Genomic DNA, 24,927 nt, shown 5'->3' with positions numbered 1-24,927 from the left:
CCATCAACTTTCTTTCTATCCCTTGAGAACAGGTGCCTTCTGCCTGAGAGGCCCTCTCTGTGGACTTCTGGTTGGCTGCTTCCTTCTCACCATTTTGGTGTCAGTTCAAACATCAGCAGGCTCTTCCCTGATTGTCACAGGCAAAGCAATGCCCTCCCAACTTGACTCCAGTCACTCCCTAACACATCACCCCATTTTAGCTTCTTCATAGTATTTATCGTTACTCAAGACTATTTGTCTGAATCACAAGTTTATTGTGCCTCTTCCTCAACTTAGAACTTAAGATGCTCTGGGGAAAAGATACAGTCTAGTTCAATCCAGCATTCCCTTATGTGCAACAGTACCTCGTACATGGTCGACACACACACAAAAATGCATTAGCTGTCTGCCTGCCTGACTCAGATTCATCACAAGGAGCACATGGGATAACAGGAAAGGATATTCTTAATAAAAGGTGAACTTCAGCTTGCAAAGGCTACCTGTGACAGTTCTATTTATTTCTCTTCGGCTTCCTCATTTGTTAAATGCAGAATGTGAAAGTCTGATGAAACCATCCTCCTCAAAGCCATGTGAAAGTGCTAGAGACGTGTAAAGTAGGGACGTTCTAATTCACTAGAGACGTGTAAAGTAGGGACGTTCTAATTCACATTGGGAAATATCTGCAGAGTCACAAATCTGCAGAGAACGTGGATGAAGTTACAGTCACCCACTTGCCCGTTTATGGTCCAATAAAAAAATATTTATTTCATTTCAAATATGTGTTATGAAAAAAGGTGCCTCTTACCTCCAAAAAAAAAAAAATGCACTAGGAACATAAAGAGTTCAGAAGAGGGGAAGATGAACCTGATTTAGAGGACCAGGGAAGCTTTACTGAGGGAAGTCATATTTGAATGCGAGAAAGTGGAATGGGGTGGGAGAAACAGTTCCCACAAGCAGAGAAAGTTTATCAATACGGCGCAAGAGCGGGAAAGTCTGGAAAGTTCTGGGGAGACAGCAGGCAGTTTACTGGGCTGCTGACACAGGAGGAATCAGCAACAAGACTGGAATGGCAGCCTGAGGTAAACCCAAGGGCCTTAAATGCCATGCCAACAAGTGGAGAATTAATTTGATAAGCCATGAAGAGCCACTGCAAGGTCCTGTGCAGGTGAATCAAGACCATCAGAACCACGCTTTGGGAAGACTAATTTGGAAGTGGTTTTTAAGAGGAGGGGGACATTAGAGACAAGGAAGAAAAATAGCCCGCTCTCTCTATGACTCGGGCAGGAGCTACTCCAGGCCCCAACGAGGGCAGCAGCCGTGGGAATGTAAGGCGTCAGGGGCAGTCCCATGCCTTGTGAGGGACCGCCAGAGGAGGTGCCTGAATTAGACTGCTGAAGCAGAGATGCAAACGCTAACTTCAGAAGTCTTGAAGTCAGTTAAATGGTCAACCAGAGAGCTTGCGATAACTGTATCTTCAGGAGAGAGGACGACTTTTCTTTCTACCTTTACCTGGCTTGTTTTTGAAGTCACTGATAACTTTTCATACAACGATCTCCCTTGCAAGCATTTCTATTATTTTATAGAGTACATGCAGCGAAAGATCAAGTGACGTTTTGTAAACAACTGGGCGAGATTCATCCTACCAAGATTAAGTGTGAGTTTCTAAAACTGACTTAACCCCTTTCAGTGTCTAATCTTTGACTTCTTCCTCTGCCACTGACCAAGAAGCCGCAGTTTACAGGGTTTGTTTTTACTCACTGCTTCTTTGGTTCGCTTTAGATTTTTTTTCTCATCATTTGGAGCCAAAGGAATTGTACTTCGAAAAAAAATGTGAGGACCCTCGTGTTAAAATAATCTGCAGGAGCTGTTTGAAGCTGTTTGAAGTTGAAGATAAACATTTATCCTCTCCGTTTTTCTGCCTATCTGATCCACCTATTGGGTGGTCTGCCAAGTTCAAAATCCACCCATTCTATTTTTCAATTATGCCATGACCTGCATCCCCACCGTCTCTCACACTAGACCACTGCCACCCTCCCTTTTCTTTGCTTCTATCCTACTCCCTGCCTCCCAGAGTCTCCCCCCACACAGTATCCCGAGTGGTCCTTTTAAGATGGAAACTGATCACATCACTCCTCTGCTCAAAACTCCCAAAGGCTCCCTAAGTAACCCAAAGCATCAAGGTCCTTAACTGGCCCTCGGGCCCTGCATGGCACGGCCACCACTACCCTCCAACCTTACTTCCTGCTATTCTTACCTTGGCTTACCCTGCTCCAGGGACACTGACTTCCATGCGCTGCCACCCATGCACCAAGGAGATCTTTGCTTGGAAGACTCCTTCCCCGAACACCTGGCTGCCTCTCACACAACGTTTCTGTGGTTTTGCTCAAACCTCAGCTCTCACTCAGGCCTATCCTGGCTATTCTATTCACAACACAGCCCAACTTCCAGCACTCTTATCTCCCCTCATCCACCATGCTCCACTCCTACTGACACAGCAGATAATTTACTTATTATGTTGACTACTTCTTAGCAGTTTCTCTCAACTAAAAGTTTGACTCCATGAAGAAATAAATCATTGTCTTTTTTATTCACTCATGTCCCAAGTATTTAGAACAGTGACTCTCAACAAAATTTGTTAAATGAATGAAGAAGCATATAAGCATAGGTTAGGTTACCAATGCTTTTAATAATTAAACTTAGAGGAAAAATATGTATAACAAAGTTTTAATGATGGTTAAGCTCTTAAGTCACTTTGTAACTTACAACCTTATTGAGTTTAAAAAGTGAATGAAGTCAATTCCTTTTCTGCCCTTTTGTGGGTTTCAAGGAATCATAAATCTCAAGGAATCGTGGATACTGATTTCCACAAAGCATCTTCCTAAATGAAATCTACAGAGTCCCATCTATTTTCAGTTTTTTTAGTAAGCCTGTCAAAAGGTCCCCATTTCTCATTTCTCTGGATGGATGCCTATCCATCCTGTGAAGTCTTCTCAAGGAGAAGCAACAGAAACAGAAACCTCTTGTTCACTCAGGGACAATCCCGAAGTGTTCTTTACTGTCTTGTGGAATGTGGTCCCACCCATTAGAAGCACAGGTCCAAATTGGTCTGGTGCTGAAATCTTACTGTTTGCAGCAAGCAATTAGAATTATTGGACACTGAATTAAATTTTTAATTCAAGAGTCTACTTTTGGGAGATAATTTTCCAGGAAAGTATTATTTTACACTTTTGAGTCATCATTCCAAAATGAAAGTTCATTACCCAAAATATTTTTTTTAAAGCAAGAACTTAGAGAAAAAAAGTTTTTCCATCGTGGCTTACATAACTCAGTCATGGCTAGCCTATGCCAGACTGAGCCAAAACAAAATGAGTTGATTCATGCTCTGGATCAAAGTTACCATGAAATTTTTGAATTTTCATCTGTTTAAATAAAAAGCTTAAATGGTATTTTAACCAAGTGTCTTGCATGTCTGTTTTTCAGAAACAAGAGGAAACAAAAACAAAATCTGCCTGGAAAATATGTGAACAGGAGGAACATATTCTGTTTCTAAGGAAAATAAAATCTAACTGTTCAACATTTATCTATTTCCAATATATTTCTTCATAAAAAAAAAAAATGTTAGCCTTAGCGGCCTTCCAGAAAATGCTCAACTTAAAACTGTAAGAAATACTATTTGATTGATGACTCGGAAAATTCTAAAGACTTCCCACTTCAACGACCTCACTTTCTGGCAGCCCCCTCTGCACCCCTTCATTTCTTTGTTTTGAAACAAGCATTCTCTGAGCTTCTACTACAACATCAAGACCATCATTGTGTAATGCAATGGAGTCCTGATCCCTCATCTACGAAGACAATCTGGTTGTTTTTACTTTCATCAAGGCGAGTTCTAGATGGTTGACAATGCTCTTAGTAATCTGTGATGCTAGTGTGCCACTATAAAAATGAAAATCACAGTATTTTAGAACTGAAATAAATCATGTCAGAGTCGTATGTGGGGGGGACAGTAGGAGGCAGAGAGAATCTCAGGAAGAGAAGGTTGGAGGACCAACCAAATTATTGTGTGTTACAGGTTAAAATAGGAAAGAGAGAGAAGGTAGACAGACAGAGACAGAAAGAAGAGAGACTGAAGCAGAGAGAAACAAACAAATATACATGCTACTCTGTTAAACCAGGAAGCCACATCTATTTAGTCTTTTCCAAATTTAGAAAGTGATTTTAAAAGAAGAGAAAGACGACACTAAGGAAAAGTTATGAATATGTTAACATAGGATATACTGTAAGTCTAGTTCAGAAATCAGTCTAAATTTTACCAGATTCAAAGTTTAAATTTATTTATATCTTGCTTAATTTTAGCTAGCCCTATTTCATAGAAATTTTAATAAACATACTCATTCAACAAATACTTCTTTCTGGACTTGGTTGTTAGCAAAAAAAAAAAACTAGAAAAGGGACCACAATTCTCCACTGACAGTAGGTGAAAACCATAGAAGTCATTATTTAAAAGCTATTTAATAGCCTACATCCAGAAACTGGCAAGATACAAATAAAGATGAAAACTTCATCACACAACATAGAAAATTCTGGCAAAAGAGGTCTGGCAAGTGAAGGAGAGGCTGTAATCTATCAGAACCTGTAATTACTTGGGTGCATGGATGGACAAGTGCAGTAGTAAGGTGGAAAGAGCATATGCTATAAAGCTAGACAGACCAGGGCTCCCATCTCAGGTGCTCCATATACTGCAAATGTGACCAGGTCATTCTACTTCTCTGAACCTCGGTTTCCTCATCCATGAAATGAAGATAACAATATCTACTTCCTCATGAGCTAGCAATAGGAAACAATTTTTAAAATCAGAAACAAAAGCACAAACCACAACAGAAATAATGGATAAACCTGACACATTGAAATCAAGAATATCTGTCTATGAAAAGAAACCATGAAACAGAGTCAAAAAGTAAAAAAAAAAAAAAAAAAAAAAAGCCATGTAGCAGAAAAGGAGATGTGCCTTACTTCTAACTAAGGACCAATATACAGAATAATAAAGAAACTTTATAAATACAAACTAGTAATAGTAAGACAGCTAAAACTGTACTGAAGATTTTAACAGACTAAACAGAAAATCCAAAAGGCCAACAGATATGAAGAGATGCTTGGCCTCATTAGTAATGACTGAAATGTTGATTAAATACTACTACTTTTCAGGATCATTTGAAGGGTAAATATATTTAACGCATCTACTTAAGTCCTGCCACGTGATAGTTAGAAGAACCATAAATAAACCTCCTCAAAGATCCCTGCTTGAATCCTTCTAGGGGCCATCAATACAATGCCAATGAGCATCCAAATACAAAGCAACATGCCATAGTCTTAACATTCATTAATAACCTGAACTTATGTTGGATGCTTCCAAAGATAAGAATCAAACTTGAACTTCCCTCTAGTGAATACACAGAATCATTCCATGTGCAGATTGAATGCACTGACCCCACTCTTGGCCTCCTGATACCTTTCTGAATCCAGCTTTCTCTTCATCTACTGTCTTCGTCCTTTTTATGTTCATTTCACATGGATATAGTGCATGCACCCAGGACAGGCACTTTTCTTCTTTCCGAAGACCAGAAGGGTATAAATAAACATCACAGAACAAATAAATCTTTGCAAGCTTTGGCCCATCACCTAGAAGCCCTTTGCATTACCATGAGTCCTGTCAGCATGACACATCTGTGGGTCACACAAAAATCCACTGAGTTTGTCATACCTGGGGGGTGCTATGGAGAAGGCTCCAGATCAGCACCCCGAGAACAGCACTTGCTCTTTGGCAGGCACCTTAATTTAGCCCATTCTTAAAATTTACCGGTCAAAGTACATTCTATGCAACTGGAAGGAACGACATCCACACATTTCATCGTGACCAACAGACTAATCACGCTGGTACGTACCAAAGGAGAGAAAGTCTCCGCAGAGTAAGGAGGGGGTGGTGTCTCCACAGCTATTTCAGGGTCTTCCTGTTCACTCTCACTGTAGCATTCTATACAAAAATGAAAAAGCTTAATGTTTCAACACTGTTGTCACCGATTCCAAAATGCATGAGCAGAGGTTTTTTTCCATCTGGCTATTGCAATTCCGATCGATTCAGAAAGGACTCATCTACTGAGCTACCTGGTGCCAGGGGATTACATAAGAGGGGAAAACACGAATAGCCATGTTAGGGTTTCTGCCCTTAAGAGGGTCCAATACATAGGAAGAGGACTGGCCATAGCTGTCCTCAATAATTCCTCAAAAGACGCGTTGAGTCATATACTAAGAGAGCGTAAAATCAGTAGTGAGTAATTTTGATCATGGGAGCCATAATGAGCTAGAAAGGGCTGGATAAGTAAACCATCAATGGTGCACACAGAGTAATGGGAATACCACGTGGAGGGTGCAGGCTAAACCAAGTATATGGAGTTCTCAGGGATGTGGTGAAAATCGAAGCTGAAAGTTTGCATGAGGCCGTATCACAGAAGGCCTTACATACCAGGATTAAGGAGAAGGTTTTCATGTAGTGATTTTTCTCCTCACAATTTATAAACGCACTTCAAATATACAATGGGTATTTATGTCATGGAAAAGAGGACCAAGGAGATGGTTAGGATACTGATTTCACACTCTTATGTTGTAGTTCTTTATTGTTTTAAATCAAGTTGCCGCTTTCCCATTTCTGAATTTAAGCTTTTGTCATTTTTGTTATCCAAGGATACAACTCCCTGCATTTCAGCTGCCAAGTTTTATATGGTCTAAGCGTTTCAGAAATAGTATCAGCTCTGTGACCCTGACACCTACAGCTTCCCTCTTCTCAATATTCAGGAGTAATTTCATCATTAAGAAGATTTCAACTCCTGTAGCTTTTGAACCCAAAGAGCTACAGACTGAGCTAAAAATATGGCCTGTGTCCCCATCTGACATTCAGGTTCCTAGCACAAACTTAGAGTAATTAGCCTCAGCACACACCTGGTGGAAATATTAAAACATCTGAGAGGAAATAGTGGGATGAAAGTTATCCGTCTAGATCATGACAAGATCATGTCTCTGAGTAAGAATTCAGTGAGTGGGGCAATAAAACATTTGCATTGGCAGCTGTTTGAGATGTCAGCGAAGCCTACAGCTGCTAACGTGTGGGTGAAGTGTAAAAAGCATTCTTAGCCAGCATGGGAAGCTCTGTTCCATGTTGGTGAGTCCGTGTGAATACGTCTGCCTCGACAAATTTTCAGATGATTTTAAATGCCAAAGTAGGTTTCATTAGGACAAGACTATGCATAGAACTTGACATTGTATTTCCATTCTATCTCATCCAAATATTCTTGCTAGATTTTCAGAAATTTAAAATAGAACATACCTTCATCCTTTGTAACAGTTTCATGATGGATTACAGCTAATCCAAGCTTGTTTAACCACCTAAAATTCAAATAGCAAATAAATGCTCCACCAAAGACACTGGTCCCCTACCTATCTACCTTCCTCCTAGACCCTGAAGGAACGTCTTGTGCCAGACGTTATAATGCAACTGTCATAATTTACAGTCAGTCTAAACATTTGCAGAAACAGTTTAAGTCTTTAGCATTGAAACCTATAACCTCAATATTTTCCTTACACAGGGCATTCTCCGTAAGACAAGAAACAGGATGGCCCATTATCCAGCTGGCTAATGTGGGCAACTACATTAAATATTCTAAATATATAAACAAATATAACTTTTGCCATTGGGCATTTGAAATTTTTAGCAACCATCAAAACCCGTATCAAGCGCCTGGGTGGCTCAGTGGGTTAATCTTCCATCTTTGGCTCAGGTCACGATCTCATAGTTCGTGAGTTCGAGCCCCATGTCGGGCTCCGTGCTGACAGCTCAGAGCCTGGAGCCTGCTTCGGATTCTGTGTCTCCCTCGCTCTCTCTGCCCCTCCCCCACGCACGCTCTGTCTCTCTCTCCTTCAAAAACAAATAAACATTAAAAAATGTAAAAACAAAACCTGTAGCACTGAATTTAGTTAACTTGACCATTAAAGTTCCATCTCTATAATTCTTAAAATGTAATTTTATTCCACAAAAAAAATAAAGGAAGAAACAAAAGATGATCCATTTTCAAGCCAGGATTTTTATAGTACTCAATAAAAGATCTGGCCAGAGTTTGACAGGCATTCCTAAGCTGGGGAAATTTCTAATTCCTTGAAAAATTTTATATTAGGCAAAAATTGACCATGTCCTATCTTCTTATCGACTTATCATTTTACTGGCAATAAATTTCAACAAAACGTCAATAATAAAAATAGAACTAGATAAACCTTCAGGAACTCAAACTTGGCTCATGATTTCAGGCCACTGGAGGTCCATCTCAAGGGGTTAGCCAGGAACATACTATATGATACAAATTCTTAAAAGTCACAAAATGGGTCAACTTCGTATGTTCCTAGCTATCTAACCTTCTATTTAAAGGGAAAATATTACTTCAGGGTAGTGATAATATGATTGATTTCCCAGTTGTTTCCAGTCTCCTAGAGTTTTAGAAAGTATTCCATATTTTACATTCACATCTTTTTTGGAGAAACCAGTGCACTCGATAGAGGCCTAAGTCAACCAGTATCAACGACATAACAGCAAGAATGTGGTGCACTTACTGACTCACTCTTGCTTTCATCTCTTCTAGTCCTGTACTGCCTCGTGACTATTCAGCATGCTACACCCCCACCATTGCCTCAACACCACACACTCCCAAGTCTGCAAATTTCAACAAATTAGGAATCCTTACCCAACCCTCCATCTGCCATGGTCTTGCCATATTTATTTTCTATTAACAGGAAATATATAAATTTGATTTTTAGAAACAAATAAAATAGGCCTTTCTATAAGAAGGGAGCTGAACTTTCACCTCATTTAAGAGCCCCTTCAACACCATGAAAGACATGAGCTCTTCAATGGCCACTTAAAACCAGACTGATACACAGGCCCAGATCAGGCCACAGGAACCACAAAGTGTTCATCAAGACCTGATAGAATAATAAACAAGCAAAAAAAAAAACCAAAAAAAAACAAAAAAAAAAAAACCAAAAAAACAAACAGTAAATCACAGAAAAAAACACAAATGGCTAATAAAGAAATAGAAAAAACTTATCAGCGTCAATAGTATTTTGGGAAATGCACATTCAAACACAGGAAAATATTCACCACCAGACTGGCAAAACTTTAAAATGCCATCGATTTCCAGAATTTATGAGGAAACATTCTGATCCTTTGTCGAGTTGAACATCAAAATTGAGACAGCCGATTTTAAGCAGGCAATTTGATGATACTAATCAAAATGTAAATATCCACACCCTGAACTCAACAATTTGAATTATAAATGTCTATCCTGAAGACTACAAATAGATGTTGAAGAATGTTAACTCAGTAAGATTTGCAATGGCAAAAAGAAAAAACACTGATACAATATAATCATCTATTAATAGGAAAATGGATAAAGTATGGCACTAATTTCATCATTAAAATCAATGTTATAAATGAAGGTAATAAAGGCTTTGTGATGACCTGGAAAAATCCTAACATATTGTTAATTAAAAAAAAAAACAAGTACAAAACAATATGATCAGCCAGATTCCATGTACTTTTATTTTAAACCGATATGTACTTTAAACTATATGTATTTTAAAACTATATATTTGTACATGTACACAAATTGGTATGCAAAGAAAAGCATCAGGAAAGATATAGGTCAGTCACACTGTTTAAAGTGGTTAATCCTGGGGACAGAAATTGAATTGGAGGGTGAAGGTGGGGGTATGGGAAGGATTTCACTTTACATCCTTCTGTATGATAGGATTTTTTACAAGAATGTATCTAGGGTGTCATCTAACTAAAAGAAACATTCTAAAGTACACTTTTACAAACTGGTCAGGCAAACCACAATGAACGTAATGGCTCACTTTTAAAATACCAACATAAACTATTCTTAGTTTATACCGGATTTCATAATTGTATACTGATCCTCTCCCCCCCTCCAAAAAAAAACATCTAAAAGTGAAAAAGATAAATTTTTTTAACATATCAAGACAAAAATAGTTTTGAGCTCAGAATGCCTGAAAAGGCATTTCTAAGTTCCTTTCCAGAACACAGAAACACAGAAATACGGCAAAACACACGAATATTGACAATAAAGATTCCTCTCAGCACTTACCCAAAACTCGTGTCCTTTTAATTGCCGCCATTAGCTACTTGCTATGGAAAACGTGATTGTTTAGAATCTTATTTGACTGTTTTCCTTCTAGAACCCACTGGCTTCCCGTATCTCCTTTGCTAAGAACGTTTTTTAAAAACATCAAGGCAGTAAGAAAATTTCTATTTGTGGCTAAATAGATGGATGCACAAAAAGACTTATATTTACATAAATGAAGATGACAGATGTTTCCTGGGAGTTTGTTGTATATTAACTTGATGTGTTGGAGGAGCACAAGTGTTAAGAAATTGATATACAAAACAAGAAGGTTCTTCCCACAAACACTGTCTGAGAAAGGCAGCTACCAACCAGTCTTGGTTTAGAAACCAACTCGTCCATGACCCTAATTACTTACCCCCGTGCTTGTAAATTGAGGGTCCCTGCAGAACACAGCGTTTCTATTAAACATAATTACCTTTCCCTTCATCGTCCCTGAGCGAAATGTCACCACCCAAAAATGCAGTTTTCCAAGGAAGCAAACTTCTAAAACAGGACGCTGGTCTCCGCACGCGTCCAGATTCTCCACTCCCTCCCCCAGATTCTCTGCATCTCACAAAGAAATACCCAGCTACAGTATTTACTGGCTTAAACTGGCCATATCAGTAAGAAAGGGTGCTCTTCAGGTGCCGCTGCGGAAAAAATATCTTTAAATGCCATGTGCATAATCTTGTGGGAGAAGAGGGTTAACGTGGAGGCCCAAAGAGATTCCACACTGATGGCTACTAATGCCACCAGAGGCCAGAAAGGACCACTGGGGATTAATCGATGGCTCAGCTCCAGACTGACCCTCAGTATCATGGGGCTCCAAGTACTGCTGGGTAAGACGTTAAGCCTTTCACACACCACTGACACACCTAAGGCTTGCTAATCAGTAGGATTTAGTTACCAATACAAATAAAAAGAGAAATAAAGAGCTTTGTGAGGTTTTTTTATCTTCTTGTGGGCATCTGCTTTTCTCCTTCTCAGGCACTTGAGAAAGCTAGGCGGAGAAAGCTAAAATCAGAGGGTAGAAACAAACGTCTCTCTTCATTTAAGTAAATACAAGTCTTGTCTGAAAGAATTAATTTGTCAATTCCTTGCCTTGTTATTTAACATGGGCTTTCCCAAAGGTCTATAAAGAGCCATTCTGCCTTCATCTGAAGGTTGTGGCAGCGGCTTAGGGAACAGGTGAGAATGTTTCTAGCTAGATGAGCCTGCCAGGGGATATCCCGCAAGAAGGGGTGGGTGTGTGTGTGTGTGTGTGTGTGTGTGTGTGTGTGCGCGCGCATGTATGCTTAACGTTTGGTGAAAAGCAGTTTTCTTTAGGTTTCTAGATCAAGACGGTGAAGAGAAATTATATAGAGCAGATTGCTCAAAAAATCATTATGCATAACTAAACAAAACAGATTAAACCATAAGCTCTTTGAATGAATTATGTATGTATTCTTTTATTTCTCTTGCTCAGGATCTGCTGCAATGGGACGTATAGTAGGTATTCCACTGACACATTTTATTAGTTACGTAAAGGTAATAAGGAACACAGAATTCTGAGAATAGGGCTTAAGTTAAATAGAGGGCCCACTGATGCCTCAAGCACCTCAAGTGTATATAGCCTCATTCAATTAGCAGCCATTGTGATCACAGCATAATCTAAACCGGTAGGGGATGGAGTGGGGCTGGTAGTCCTCAGTGCATATATTGCACTTATTTAAACAGAAAAAAAAAAAAAAACAGGAAATGGTGTCAGAGATATAAAATGTTATGTTAGACGTACTCCGAGCAAGGACACTTTACAAAATTTTCAGGCCAGAACATGAATCGTGATAAGCACGGAATCATGATGATAATCACACAGCACATAAGAAATGTTATAGATATTTTTCACATAGAATTCTAAAAGCTGTGAGATCGGTCACAGTACTTTTAAGACTTTATCACTGTGATGCTGATTCTCACTGTAACATTTTCTTATAATGACTTCTGTCTTTTCCTTTCTCAACTTAGTGGTTCCCTCTGAAGAATCTTATTACTTCTTCCTAAAATAGCCATTTTGATATATGTAGTTCTCCGAAACGCTTCCAAGTCAGGGAAGAAAGCAAGAACACTTTAAGTGCCAAGGAAATTAATTTTTAAAGCAGCAGAAATAAATAAAACAAGAATTAATATGAACATAGACTTAAAATTCGAACACCTGACCAAAGTAATCTATTCCCATAAAGACTGGATTTAGCAATTTTCTCTACTTACACACTCATTTCCTGTGCATTTTCAGCTGCAAAATAAAAGGTCTTGATTTGTGGATGGCTGATCTTAAAAGCACTTGAAGGAGGGAAAGCACAGAAACATTAAGAAAAAATTAGTGTAGTTGTCAATGGGTTGGAAATGAAATTAAATATAAATATGGTCAATTCATCTGCTTTCTTTGTAAATTCGCAAAAAAATAATTTAATTACATTAAGCGCCCACTGTCTAACCTCTTTCATGTAGAGAGCAGACAATTAATTTATCATGTTGAAATATCCAGAATAGGACTGAGTCTTGGCCAGCCCATAGTTTCTATTTAAAACATACGGGCATGTTCTTTTATTTTTGATTGCTAACTGCTTTGCTATAAAGACAATAAATTAAAATTTACAGTCTTAGAAGTGTCACTTCAAAATACTCAGATCAACTCCTTAAAGCAAAATACTTAATTCAAATTCGATCAAATACATACAAGAATTTTATACATCAGAAAATAATCAAGTATAGAACTTCTATACTGTGACAACACATCAAAAGTCTTAACCCAAGCCACCGTCTTTGGGTAGAAGAAAAATATAAGGTATATTTTTCCAGTTTAAAAGAAAAGTATAAAACATTGGAGATCAGCAAACAATGAAATATATCCCCTTTACCATTAGACCGGAAGTCCTGCAGTAGAGGCCAGGGTTTTGGTAAAACAGAGGCCAGTTCAGTCAAAACCACGAGAATCAACACGACCTCATGTATCACTGGATACGTGCAGCAAGACGAGACTGGCAGGGCTTAAAGCTAATAATTTTATTCATTTTCTTAGAAAAATCTAGTCAATTGCCACTACTTGTAACATAGGTCAGTAGGGAAATGCTTTTTCTGATAAGACAGAAAAAGATGTCAAAGGTAGGATAAGGAATAAGAACAAGAAAAAGGTGAGGAGGGCACATTTGCAAAATGCATTGGGATGCTACCACGGAAAAAGCACGTGGACGGGAGCATGGTTAGCTGGTCTGGAGCCAGCTCTCCTGTGATTTCTAGGCAAGCCCTGACTCTGTGCTGTTCCCTTGTCAGCACAACAAGGACCATAAGCTGGTGACTTTTTTGGTTCCTGTCTATTCTCAATCTTTTGGACTTATATTAGGGCACAATCCCAAAGTCGAAAATGTCTCAGAGAATTCAAAATCCAGGATGCCCATGTGAAGAACTAAGAAAAAGAAACTGCTCTTGGGATCATATCTGCAGCTCTGGCCAGTCCTGTTGATCTGGTCATTCTCTTTAGAAAGACAAAATCTTGACATTTGATCTCCCAGCTAAACCTGGATGGGAGCTTGTTTTTCATTCCATCTCCAACACAGGTGTCAAAAATATGCCATGCCAAAGCTCCGTGGGGTTTTAAAATCCATCTGTTCCACAAAACGAAATTCCAGACAACAAGAGGTTAAAAGCTTAGACCACTGTTTAGGATGCCAACCCATGAAGTTCAAAATTCTCAAGACATTGGGTGTTACCGTCACTAACTTCCAAGTCACCACATCACTCGAGAAATGAAAATTATTAAAGGAAGTTATTCTGGTTCAGAGTCTTATAGGAAATGATAGACAACTTACTGCTTTTTCTTGCATTCAGAAGCTCTCTCCACAGTGAAATCGGGCAGGTTGACAAATCCATCGGCCTTCTCTGCCTGAGAAAAACACATACAACAGATATGAATAAATGCGTCAATCCTAGTAAGTTTATAGAGGTCACATACATTGAATAGAGATCGTATAAATGCAAAGAAAGGCAATCAAAAGATACCTCCCCGAATCAGCACTGGACTTATCCAGATACATATTTTATGAGAGAAAGTAATATTCTCTTGATAAGTCATCGCAAATTGTTCCACGAGAAGTAACATGATACAGCTTAGGTATGGCCAACGTATGGCATGCACAGGACCTCGCCCACCCCTTTCCCACCTTCCTGGAAAATGCCAGCTAACCAGTCAGAGCTCCACTCCCTGCTGAGTTAGTAGGCATCCCAGTAAGCCAGTTCTCAAACTCCAGTAAGCCACAAGCACAGAAGGTAGAACATAATTAGCATTCCAGCTTACGGGGGACAGAGGCCTGACTTTGGAGTTAGCAAATCGGGCTTCATATCATGGAGCTACGACTCACTGGTGGTTCTAAGACTTAAAGGAGCTCAGATAAATAAAACGCTTAACAGTTACTCAACAAACATTAGTTCCTCTCCCACGTCTATAGGCTGTTCCACAGAATTAAACCACAGAGCCATTCCTTGGAAAATCTCAGTTCGGTAATCCATTCTTAGGAGGCCTTTCTACAAAGGAAAGACGGCAGGAAAAAAAATGGCCCTTCTGAACATTGCCTGAATGTCACCTCCAAACACCAAAAATTGTATAGGACACGTAATTATTGTTCCACTTCTCTGAGAATTTGTTAATCTCGATGAACAAACTGTAACAATAGGAAGCTAGACTGCTGGTCCCAGATAGATCCCACATCTTCTTCCATCTATGCTCATATCTCTGAGTACAGAAATACAGTCCACAAGATTAATCGTAAGTCAATCAGTGCTTATTGGCACAGGAGTCAAAACTTGATTTTGAAAATCCAATCTTAAATTTAAAAATCCACTAGCTATTAACTTAGCACCATGGGTCCTCCCCCTTCACTTTATCATCCTGCACCTTTCCTTTATCTGCAACCAGAGTGCAGCTCCTACTTTTCCTTCAGCAACATGAAACTGTGAAACATTTGAACCTCTGCCTATCCAACCTTCCCTCTCCTACAGGAGTTAATCTATCCAAACTCTCTGCTTGAAAAGCTTTCATATTAGCCTCAAAACTCAATTCTAAAGGGAAATTCCTTCTTATCAAATGATGTATATATTTTTTCCATTCAGATTATCTCTTGTTTTTAATCTTATTTATTTATTTCTGAGAGAGACAGAGTGATGAAGGGGCGGAGAGAGAGGGAGACAGAATCCCAAGCAGGTTCCAGGCTGTCCGCGCAGAGCCCAACGCGGGGCTCGATCTCACAAACCATGAGATCATGACCTGAGCCAAAACCAAGTCAGAAGCTTCACTGACTGAGCTACCCAGGCAACCCTCAACTTATTGATCTCTTCATGAACTGTGTACTTACCAGATGATGGTTTCACCAATCCTATCTCAAAAAGAATGCCAAGTACTTAAAAAACAGAGTGTAGATCAACTGTTTCTACAATCCACAACGCTTCCTGTGAACTCTCATCAGCATTATATAAGAGTATAATTTTGGAAAATTGTTAGGCTCCAGCAATAAACATATATACGTGTTTACTGTGTGTGTGTGTGTGTATATATATATATATATATATATGTACATATACATATATACATACATGTCCTCCGCAGAAACATTACTCACAGTAGCCAGAAGGTAGAAACAGTGCCATCGACAGAGGAAGAAACAAACTGCAGTATAGCCACAGAATGGAATACTACGCAACTGTAAAGCCCTGATACATGCCACACACAAAGCATCACACGTTATATGATTCCGTTTACATGAAATATCCAGAATCGATAAATCCAGAGACAAAACACAGATGAGTGGTTGTCAGGGGCTGGGGAAAGTGGGGAATAGAGAGAAACTGCTTAATGGGTACGGGTTTTCCTTTCGGTGGGTTGAAAACGTTCGCAACTAGACAGAGGCGGGGGTTGCGCGATATCTTCAATGCACCTAATGCCACTGAATACCTCATTTTAAAATGGATCCTCCTAGGGGCGCCTGGGTGGCGCAGTCGGTTAAGTGTCCGACTTCAGCCAGGTCACGATCTCGCGGTCCGTGAGTTTGAGCCCCGCGTCAGGCTCTGGGCTGATGGCTCAGAGCCTGGAGCCTGTTTCCGATTCTGTGTCTCCCTCTCTCTCTGCCCCTCCCCCGTTCATGCTCTGTCTCTCTCTGTCCCAAAAAAAATAAATAAACGTTGAAAAAAAAATTTTTTTAATGGATCCTCTTATGTGAACTTCACCTCAATTTAAAAACCATAACCTACATTAGGTGGAAGTATTTCCATGCCGATTTCTATAATGGCTTTAGAAAGAAAACCACCTGCATTCTCCATTTGTTTCTATTTCCTCCCCTCATTCACTTCTACACCCACCGTTCCCCAGAAGCTAGAGTTGCATGAACCCCCGGTGACTTTCATGCCGATAAGTCCCATCAAACTTTCGTGGTCCTCACTCAACTGAACTCTAGTAATTGATCCTAAAGCTCACAGTTTTCCTCTAGAAATGCCTCATTTCTTGCGCTTCTGACAACATATTCCTGCTGCTCCCCTTCTCCTCCAACTCTCTGTGCTCGCTTTCCTGAGGTCCTCTTCTCCTGCCTGTGTCTTAAATGGCAGTGTTCCCCAGACTTGTGACCACAAACCTAATCCCTTCTCGTTCCAGTACCCTCTGTGGGGGGACCACAGATACCACCATGACTGCACGTACCCCCATGGTACACACACATTCAAAATCTATACCTCAAGGGGCGCCTGGCTGGCTCAGTCAGTAGAGCATGCGACTGTTAATCTCAGGGTCATGAGTTCAAGCCCCACACTGGGGGTGGAACCTACTTAAAATAAAATTTTAAACAATTCCAAATCAAAATCTATACGTCAAACTGGGATTTAATCCTGAGCTCCACTCCCAGAGATCCAACTGCCTAGCATAACTGTCCACACACAGGCTCCCGATTATAGACTGAACATTTGTATCTGCCAACCCCAAATTCTAATTTTGAAGCCCTAAGCCCCAGTGTAACGGTATTTGGAGGTGGGGCCTTTGAGTTTTAAATGAAGTCTTGAGGATAAGTACCCCCATCATGAGATTAAGCCCTTATAAAAAGTAAGGCAAACAAAGCAGGCATCTACAACCCAGAAAGAAGGCCCTCACCAGACACAGAGCCTATCAGCACCTTGATCTTAGACTTCCCAGCCTCAGAACCATGGGGAGTAAATGACTGCTGTTTAAGCCACCCATTGAAGGCATCGTGTCATAGCCATACAAACTAAGACACTCCCAAGAGTGACAAATCCAACACCACACTTATCACTTTATGCCACAAAACACCTGGTCCTCTTTCTCCTGTGTTCTCTACCTCACTGGATGATACCACTTTCCATCCTGATGTCAAAAAGGGAAATGGGGGACACATCGTTGATCCCCTTCTCAGCCTGCGTGCAAGTAATCACCGAGATATACCACCTCACCGCTGCCTCTGTCCCAGCTCTTCTGTGCCTGCATCACCTTGCTCCTTCCTCCGCTCACCACCAACTCTCACCTCGCCTACCGCGAAGTCTCACAAACCACCCTCCCTCCCTCCGCTTCTATCCTTTCCCCTCATTTGGTGTCCAAATCACAGTCACAGCAAGTCTTGACTTGCTGTCACTTCTCTCATTAAAGTCCTGCACAGCTCCCAGTGGCTCTTGGACAAAGTCCGAGCGCCTCAGCAAGAGTAGGAGAGACCGTCATGATCAAGGCCTGCTTAGTGACACAATTTCATCTCCTCCAATGTCCCTGGCCCCTGACTCCACCAAAATAAACAAACAATTCAAACAAAGAAGAACCATACTTCCATTTGAGCTGAATTAGAATTGGCCTCCAATTTATGGCATTGTTATTCTCTAGGCAATTTATTTTCGGCACAAATAGCCCATCTTAGATAATAATACAAAGTCAATCAACGAAAACCGAAATATATGTGTGTGTGTGTGTGTGTGTGTGTGTGTGTGTGTGTGTGTATATATATATATATATAGTAATACTGTAATATATATATTGTAATAAATACTGTAATATGTGTGTGTGTGTGTGTATATATATATATATATATATATATATTGTAAATTTTCAATTAGGTGGATTTTTTTTCCTGCACAACTGAAATGGCTTAGTCCTTCAGCTAAGACCGAAATGAATTTGAGTAAAAGATACCTTTGTGTTTCCTCAGTAAGTCCTTCATTAGCAAAAGCAGCTTTCCATTGTACTGAAGACACTCAAGCTGTATTCAAAAATCACAGATAACTGTGTCAGAAACTGCCTTTGCTTATTTGACTTGCAAAAATGCCTTAAAAATGACAATCACTTTGGGAAAATCCTAAAGGAATGACAGTTTTCTCCTCTTCCTCCTCCTTCTTCTCCTCCTACCCCTTCACATCCCTTGTTCCTTGTTACATTAACCAAAATAACTGTCTCGAACGTACCCTTCCTCCTCAGTAATGCCTAACTTTCCAAAAAGTTACTTGAAAGTTCTGCATTGGTACCTGCAATTTTCCCTCTGTGTCCGAACGAAATAAAATCTTCTCTTGCCAGAGCCATCAAATCATCCTCTGGCCATTGTGCAACCTTGCCTCACCAAGTGTATCTTAAATTCTGGAGTGAGACAAGGCTTTTCAATTTCTGGTCTGCTGTTCAACAATCTCAAAGGCGTTCTTCCTCACATGTGAGTCCATCCACGTTCCCAGCAACTCTGATCTTGTTCATCCCAGTGGGATCTCATCTGTAGGTGCTGTATGAGGCAGCATTACACACAGTTTTATGAAATCTGTTCATGTTACGCATTCATTTATCCAACAAATATTTAAGTACCTTCTTTGGGTGAGGTACTGTGGCAGAGATTTAGGATATATCCATGGATGAAACAGGCAGAGATCTCTACCCTTGAGGGGAAAAGAGACAGTAGTTCAACAAATAAACACATAACCCATTGCAGGCAATAACTGCAGTGGAAAAAAGAAGAGTTGATCAGAGCAAAGGGGTTCTGGCTGTAAGCAGGACAGGCTACCCTTCTGCTCTAAGACTTACAATCCCTTCCAAGCTCACTCCCCTGGATACAGCACCACAAATCAATTCAGCTCTGACCTTCTCCAAAACCTTTCCCTGTTCCTCTAAGCCTGGAATTGGTACTCTCCTCTTTGTGCCAGGGGTAGGCTTTACTTCCAGACTTCTCTTACTGTAGTTAGTTATCCGGTTATATCTCTGTTTCTCCAGTAGACTATGAGCATCTCGAAGGAAATAATCTTGTCATTTATTGTTATATCATTAATACTCAGGACAACATCGGCATTCAATACATGTGAAAGAAAGAAAGAAAGAAAGAGAAAGAAAGAAAGAAAGGATCACTCTCTTTTTCCTCTGGCAATAAAAAAAGTGCTAAAATGAGATGCAGAAGACACTTTGGAAAACTGTTCAGCAATTTCTAAAAAACACAAACATACAATTACCATAGTACCCAGCAATTCCATTCCCAGGTATCTACACAAGAGAATTGAAAGCTTATGCCCACACAAAGATTTGCATGCAAATATTTATAGCTGCATTATTCCCACAAGCCAAAAACTGGAAACAATTTAAATATCTACCAGCTGGTAAATAGTGTGGTATATTCATACAATGGAATATTGTTTAGTGAACTACCAACATGCGCTGAAACATGGATGAAACTTGAAAACATTGTGCTGAGTGAAAGCCAGATATGAGAAGTCACATATTACTGTATGATTCCTCTATATTAACTGTAGAGAAAAGGTAACCTATGGAGTCAGCAAGGAAAATAGCGGGGTTGCCCGGAGTTGGGGGTGGAAATGAAGGTTAACTGTAAGTGGGCATGAAGGATTTGATGGATACCATGACAACTGTTTAACACTGATCCTTATAATGGCTTCATCACTCAGCGCACTTACCAAAAATTACTGGATTGTAAATCTTAATAGGGTGAATTTTATGATTTGTAGAATATATTCCAATAGAACTTTAAAATATATTTTAAATATATAAGATCCAGGGGCATCTGGGTGGGTCAGTCAGTTAAGCATCCAACTGTGGCTCAGGTCATGGTCTCACCGTTCATGGGTTCCAGCCCCGTATTGGGCTCTGTGCTAACAGAGCCTGGAGCCTGTTTTGGATTCTGTGTCTCCCTCTCCCTCTGCCCCTCCCCTGCTTGCACTCTGTCTCTTTTTCTCTCTCTCAAAAATAAACATTAAAAGAAAATTAAAGTGTATATATATATATATGTATATATATACACATACATATATATACATATATATACATATACATATATATACATATATACATATATATGTACATATACATACATATACGTGTATATATATATATATATATACGTATATGTATGTGTATATATGATTCAAAGAAAGGTTGGGAAAATATAAAACCATAATAAAACCTCTTTGGTTATCAGTAAGACTTGAAAGAATGTAAAATATGAGGTCTCAGATGCTCCCACTGGTGACTCAATATGACTTGTTCAAATTTGAGACACAATTGGTTTAGTATTTCCTGCATTCTGTGGTTTAAACTAAACTGTGGCTTCCATTTTAGACTACAGGAATTTTAGAGACAAAGATATTTTATATAGAATTTGCCACACTTCAGACATATTTTTGAAAGTTAATTGAAATACGACATCAAGTTTTAATATTTAAATGCAAACATCAGTGTCCATTCCCAGGGATAATGTTTGGCTTTTCATTCTACAAATACGTTGCAAAATACACAAAATTATTTTATAAGTATCTACATATATCTGAAAGGTACAAAGGTAGACCTAGAAAAATAAGACTGATATATATATATATATATATTCCAGAGACTAAGTAGGCTAAAGAAGACAAAACCAGAAACAAAGGATATGTGTGATATAGGAAATTGTTACATATTTCATAGTTAAAAATAAAAGGTATAATTATCTCTCTATTCTCAGTGGAATCATAGTTCTCTGATTCTAAGAAACCTGATTTTTTTATACTTTAAATAATGCTGAAATCAAGAGGCATTTTAGAATCATTATATATTTTTAGTGCTGCATTTTCCCCCAAAACCTGATATTAAATATATTGTAGGTCTTAAAATGAATAGAATTTTAAATCTGAGGGGAAAATAGTTTAAAAAACAAAATATATATTTCTTTGTAAGACACCTTTCTGCGTACATGTGAATATGGATTTAATATTCTTGCAATTACATGAAATAAACATAGTGAGGGGGTTGCCTACGTGGCTCAGTCAGTTAAGCATTCGACTCTTGATTTCGGCTCAGGTCATGATCTCAGGGTTGTTAGATCGAGCCCCATCTCAGGGCTTAAGATTAAGATTAATGTTTAAGATTCTCTCTCTCCCTTTCCCTCTGCCCCTCCCTGCTTCCCACCCCCCCAATAAACAAGCAAGCATAAGTGAGATTACCCAATGAATACCAACCAGAATCAGGAGAAGCTGCAAAAACTCCATTTTCTCCAGATAAACTTGTGGTTTGCTCAGTTCTGCCGTGAAACCCCCAACATGCTGGAAACAGGCAGGGTCTAAGCTCTAAGCAGAGCCATCCTTTCTCATATGATCTTAAACACTTGTTACTAAGTCCTCACAGATCACACAGACTTGTGACCCCTACAGAAATCTGAATTATATTCTCTGAAATACAAACTTATATGGAAGAAAAGAAAAGAGAATGTACAATCAATGGGGAAAACTCTAGTTTTACAGAGAACAATCATTCTCATACATGGTGCAGAATGGAACCCAATGGAAGGAAACTGGGCAGTAACTAGCAAAAATGCATTTACCCTTTGACCCAGAAATCCAACTTCTAGGACCTGTCCTAAATATAAATACGTGTAATAACATGTGCATTGCAACATGATTTGCCATAGCAAAAGAATCCAAATGTGTAGCATCAGCAGACCATTGAATAAACTACGGCATCCACATGCAGCGAGTAACTATAAAACACGGCATATATACATATAGAGTAACCTCCCAGGCACAGTAAGAGAAAAATAAGATACAGGACAGTAGATATAATATGCAAATTATATGTACAAAAAGAGATCGGATATGCCTCTGCACACATACTTGGTTGTATTTGTAAAGGAGACCATGGGGGAAACACAAACATAAAAGAAAGGAGAAAAGAGGGTAGAGAAATAGGAACGGGAACAAGATTTATCTGTTTGTAATTTGTTTTACAATCTTGACTTTGGAATGAAGTCAGTGATTTACATTTTCCAAAAACTAAAAAAAAAAAAAAAAAAAAGAAGCAATCCATAAAATTAAAAACAAATAGAAGCAAATGAACGTAACTGGTTACGACATGGCGATGTCGCCTCACACAAGTCATAACTACTCCCAGAGACCTTACAGCACAGAATTTTGACTGTACGTCGTTGGTGGAATACAGGCTGAGGACTTTTAAGAGCAACATCGTTATTTTTTTAGACGGTTTTAGTAGTTTTTTACGGCTTTCCTCCCCACAGAAAAGAATTGCAAGCAACCTAAAGGCTCCCTCGTTGTCTGCCTGCCTGTGCTACAGGCCAGGACGCTGCTTTGTTCTGATAAGCAACTCATCTCCCTCTTCCTTTCAGAAAAGGAAATGCGTGTACATTCTGCAAATATACCTGGACCTGCGGGCAGACAGCTGAGCCCATTAGCACTGGGCCGTGACAAGCCCTGCAAGGAAGCAAGAAAAAATGATGTTTGCCTTTGTTGTGTCTTCCTCTCTCCTAGATATCAGAAGCAGGCCTGACAGTGATAAGGCCTGAAATCCGTTAAGAAACATGATAAACTTGAGAAACATCTAACAATAGCTAACGCTTACTGAGTGCTAAGCACGGGTCATTGAGGCTCTACCATCTTAGCCTTCAGGGGAAATTAATCATATCTCAGCCCCAGAATTCATGAAACTGATCCATTTTTTAACCTTGACACCAACTAGATTGGCATCATAAAACAGGAAAGTTATGGAGTTCTTTCACATTAAAGAAACAGAACTCAGACTGGAACCCAGAAATCGGTTAAATAATTCTAAGACCAAATGGTCTCATCCAGGTACTAACATAGAAGAGTATCTACAGTCATTGGACAGCACAGAAGAACAACCCTAGATTTGGAATCAGTATATTTCAATGCAGGGGCACCCAGGTGGCTCAGCAGTGAAGTATCTGACATCATCTCATGGTTCATGAGTTCAAGCCCCACATCGGACTCTGTGCTGACAGCTCAGAGCCTGCTTCAGATTCTGTGTCTCCCTCTCTCTCTCTCTCTCTCTCTCTGCCTCTCTCCCACTCATGCGCTGTCTCGATCTCTCTCTTTCTCTCTCTCTCTCAAAAACAAGTAAACATTAAAAAAGATTTTTTTAAAAGAATATTTCAATGCAAGCCCCTTACTGCGTGATCTTAATCAGAGCACTCAGGTCAGTGTCCACACAGTGAAAAAGCAGATATAACCAGCATCTTGAGACAAACTAGACTTAACATGGATGCATGTTGTACTGTAAAATTGTTAAAGTTATAAAAAATTTAGGATTTTATTGACATCAATTACAAGGAACCAATCATAAGAATGGGGAAAAGGAATAGAAAGAAAAGAGAAAGAATGAAGAAAAAGATGAAGTAAAAGAAAAAAAGATGAAGAAAAGAAAAAGATGAAGTAAAGTAAGTTTTTATTCTGTCCATTGTCAGTGGAGCCCTCTGAATAGCTGTTTCTAGGTCTTAGCTCTCTTGTCGTCTTTGCACGAGATTAATCGCTGTAAAAAATATTTTAAGTTCTTTGGACAACAATTATAATGCTGGCAAGCTCACTATATCCTTCACACGTTACCTAGCGCATGTTTTTGTTCAAATAGTGTTGCATTTGAGATTATCTAACGTTATGAGTAGAATGAGATTTTGATCCAAAGAGATTCTCCTTACAAATGCCTAGGAATAGATATGCCACATAGAAAGTATTAAGCAAAAGCTTTTTTTTTTTTTAATTTTTTTTTAACGTTTATTTACTTTTGAGACAGAGAGAGACAGAGCATGAACGGGGGAGGGTCAGAGAGAGAGAGGGAGACACAGAATCTGAAACAGGCTCCAGGCTCTGAGCAGTCAGCACAGAGCCCGACGCGGGGCTCAAACTCACGAGCCATGAGATCGTGACCTGAGCCGAAGTCGGACGCTTAACCGACTGAGCCACCCAGGCGCCCCTAAGCAAAAGCTTTTAACTAATAAATAGCAAAGCACAATTTCCTAGAGAATCCACACATTCCTGACATTAATTATAAAAATGGACTGAAGGTGCTGCTGGTGATAATAATCACTATGGTTCTGAGGGTTCTGAGGCTCCAACACGGGGGAGAAAAAAACACCTGAAGGAAGCAGACCACTTGTAGTGATGCTGCCCCTAAACCCGCCACCCACCCCCCATCCTTACCACCAGGCCAGACCAGCCAGACTTCCACTAACAGCACCTGCACCTCTTTGTGGGTGAGCTTCTCAACCTGCCAGATTCCACTTCTCCACCTGTGCGGAGGTGCTCAGCACTCACTGGCCCCAAGATGAGCCCTCAAGCAATGACTGACGGGACTTGGTATTTAAATACCCCAGCTCCCTGCCCCTTGGGAGGGAAACCCTGCGGTACATGTTTTCCAAAGGCTCTCAGGGTTCCCTAGCACAGTTGGGCCTCA

General features: G+C 39.6%; 2 protein-coding genes across 13 annotated transcripts in view; one reads left to right on the top strand and one right to left on the bottom strand.

Annotated features, from left to right (window-relative positions):
- Window positions 1-24,927, bottom strand: part of IPCEF1 (interaction protein for cytohesin exchange factors 1) — a 180,835-nt gene that overhangs the window by 34,439 nt on the left and 121,469 nt on the right. For all 12 annotated transcript variants that reach the window (XM_047101507.1, XM_047101505.1, XM_047101504.1 and 9 more), the window contains 4 exons: window positions 14,045-14,118; window positions 12,447-12,518; window positions 7,355-7,413; window positions 5,919-6,007 (listed from right to left, as the gene is read on the bottom strand). In XM_047101507.1, the coding sequence (XP_046957463.1) occupies window positions 5,919-6,007; window positions 7,355-7,413; window positions 12,447-12,518; window positions 14,045-14,118 (294 nt within the window). The remainder of the gene's footprint in view (window positions 1-5,918; window positions 6,008-7,354; window positions 7,414-12,446; window positions 12,519-14,044; window positions 14,119-24,927) is intronic.
- OPRM1 (opioid receptor mu 1) overlaps window positions 1-24,927 on the top strand; it is a 169,873-nt gene that overhangs the window by 131,377 nt on the left and 13,569 nt on the right. The window lies entirely within an intron of this gene.

This window comes from Lynx rufus, unplaced genomic scaffold, assembly GCF_022079265.1.
Source record: "Lynx rufus isolate CCGP_SWC_20201006 ecotype Redwood Valley unplaced genomic scaffold, mLynRuf1.p SCAF_6, whole genome shotgun sequence".
Lineage (NCBI taxonomy): Eukaryota > Metazoa > Chordata > Mammalia > Carnivora > Felidae > Lynx > Lynx rufus.
Note: the sequence above shows the minus strand (reverse complement) of the source record. Positions and strands in the feature narration are given on the sequence as shown.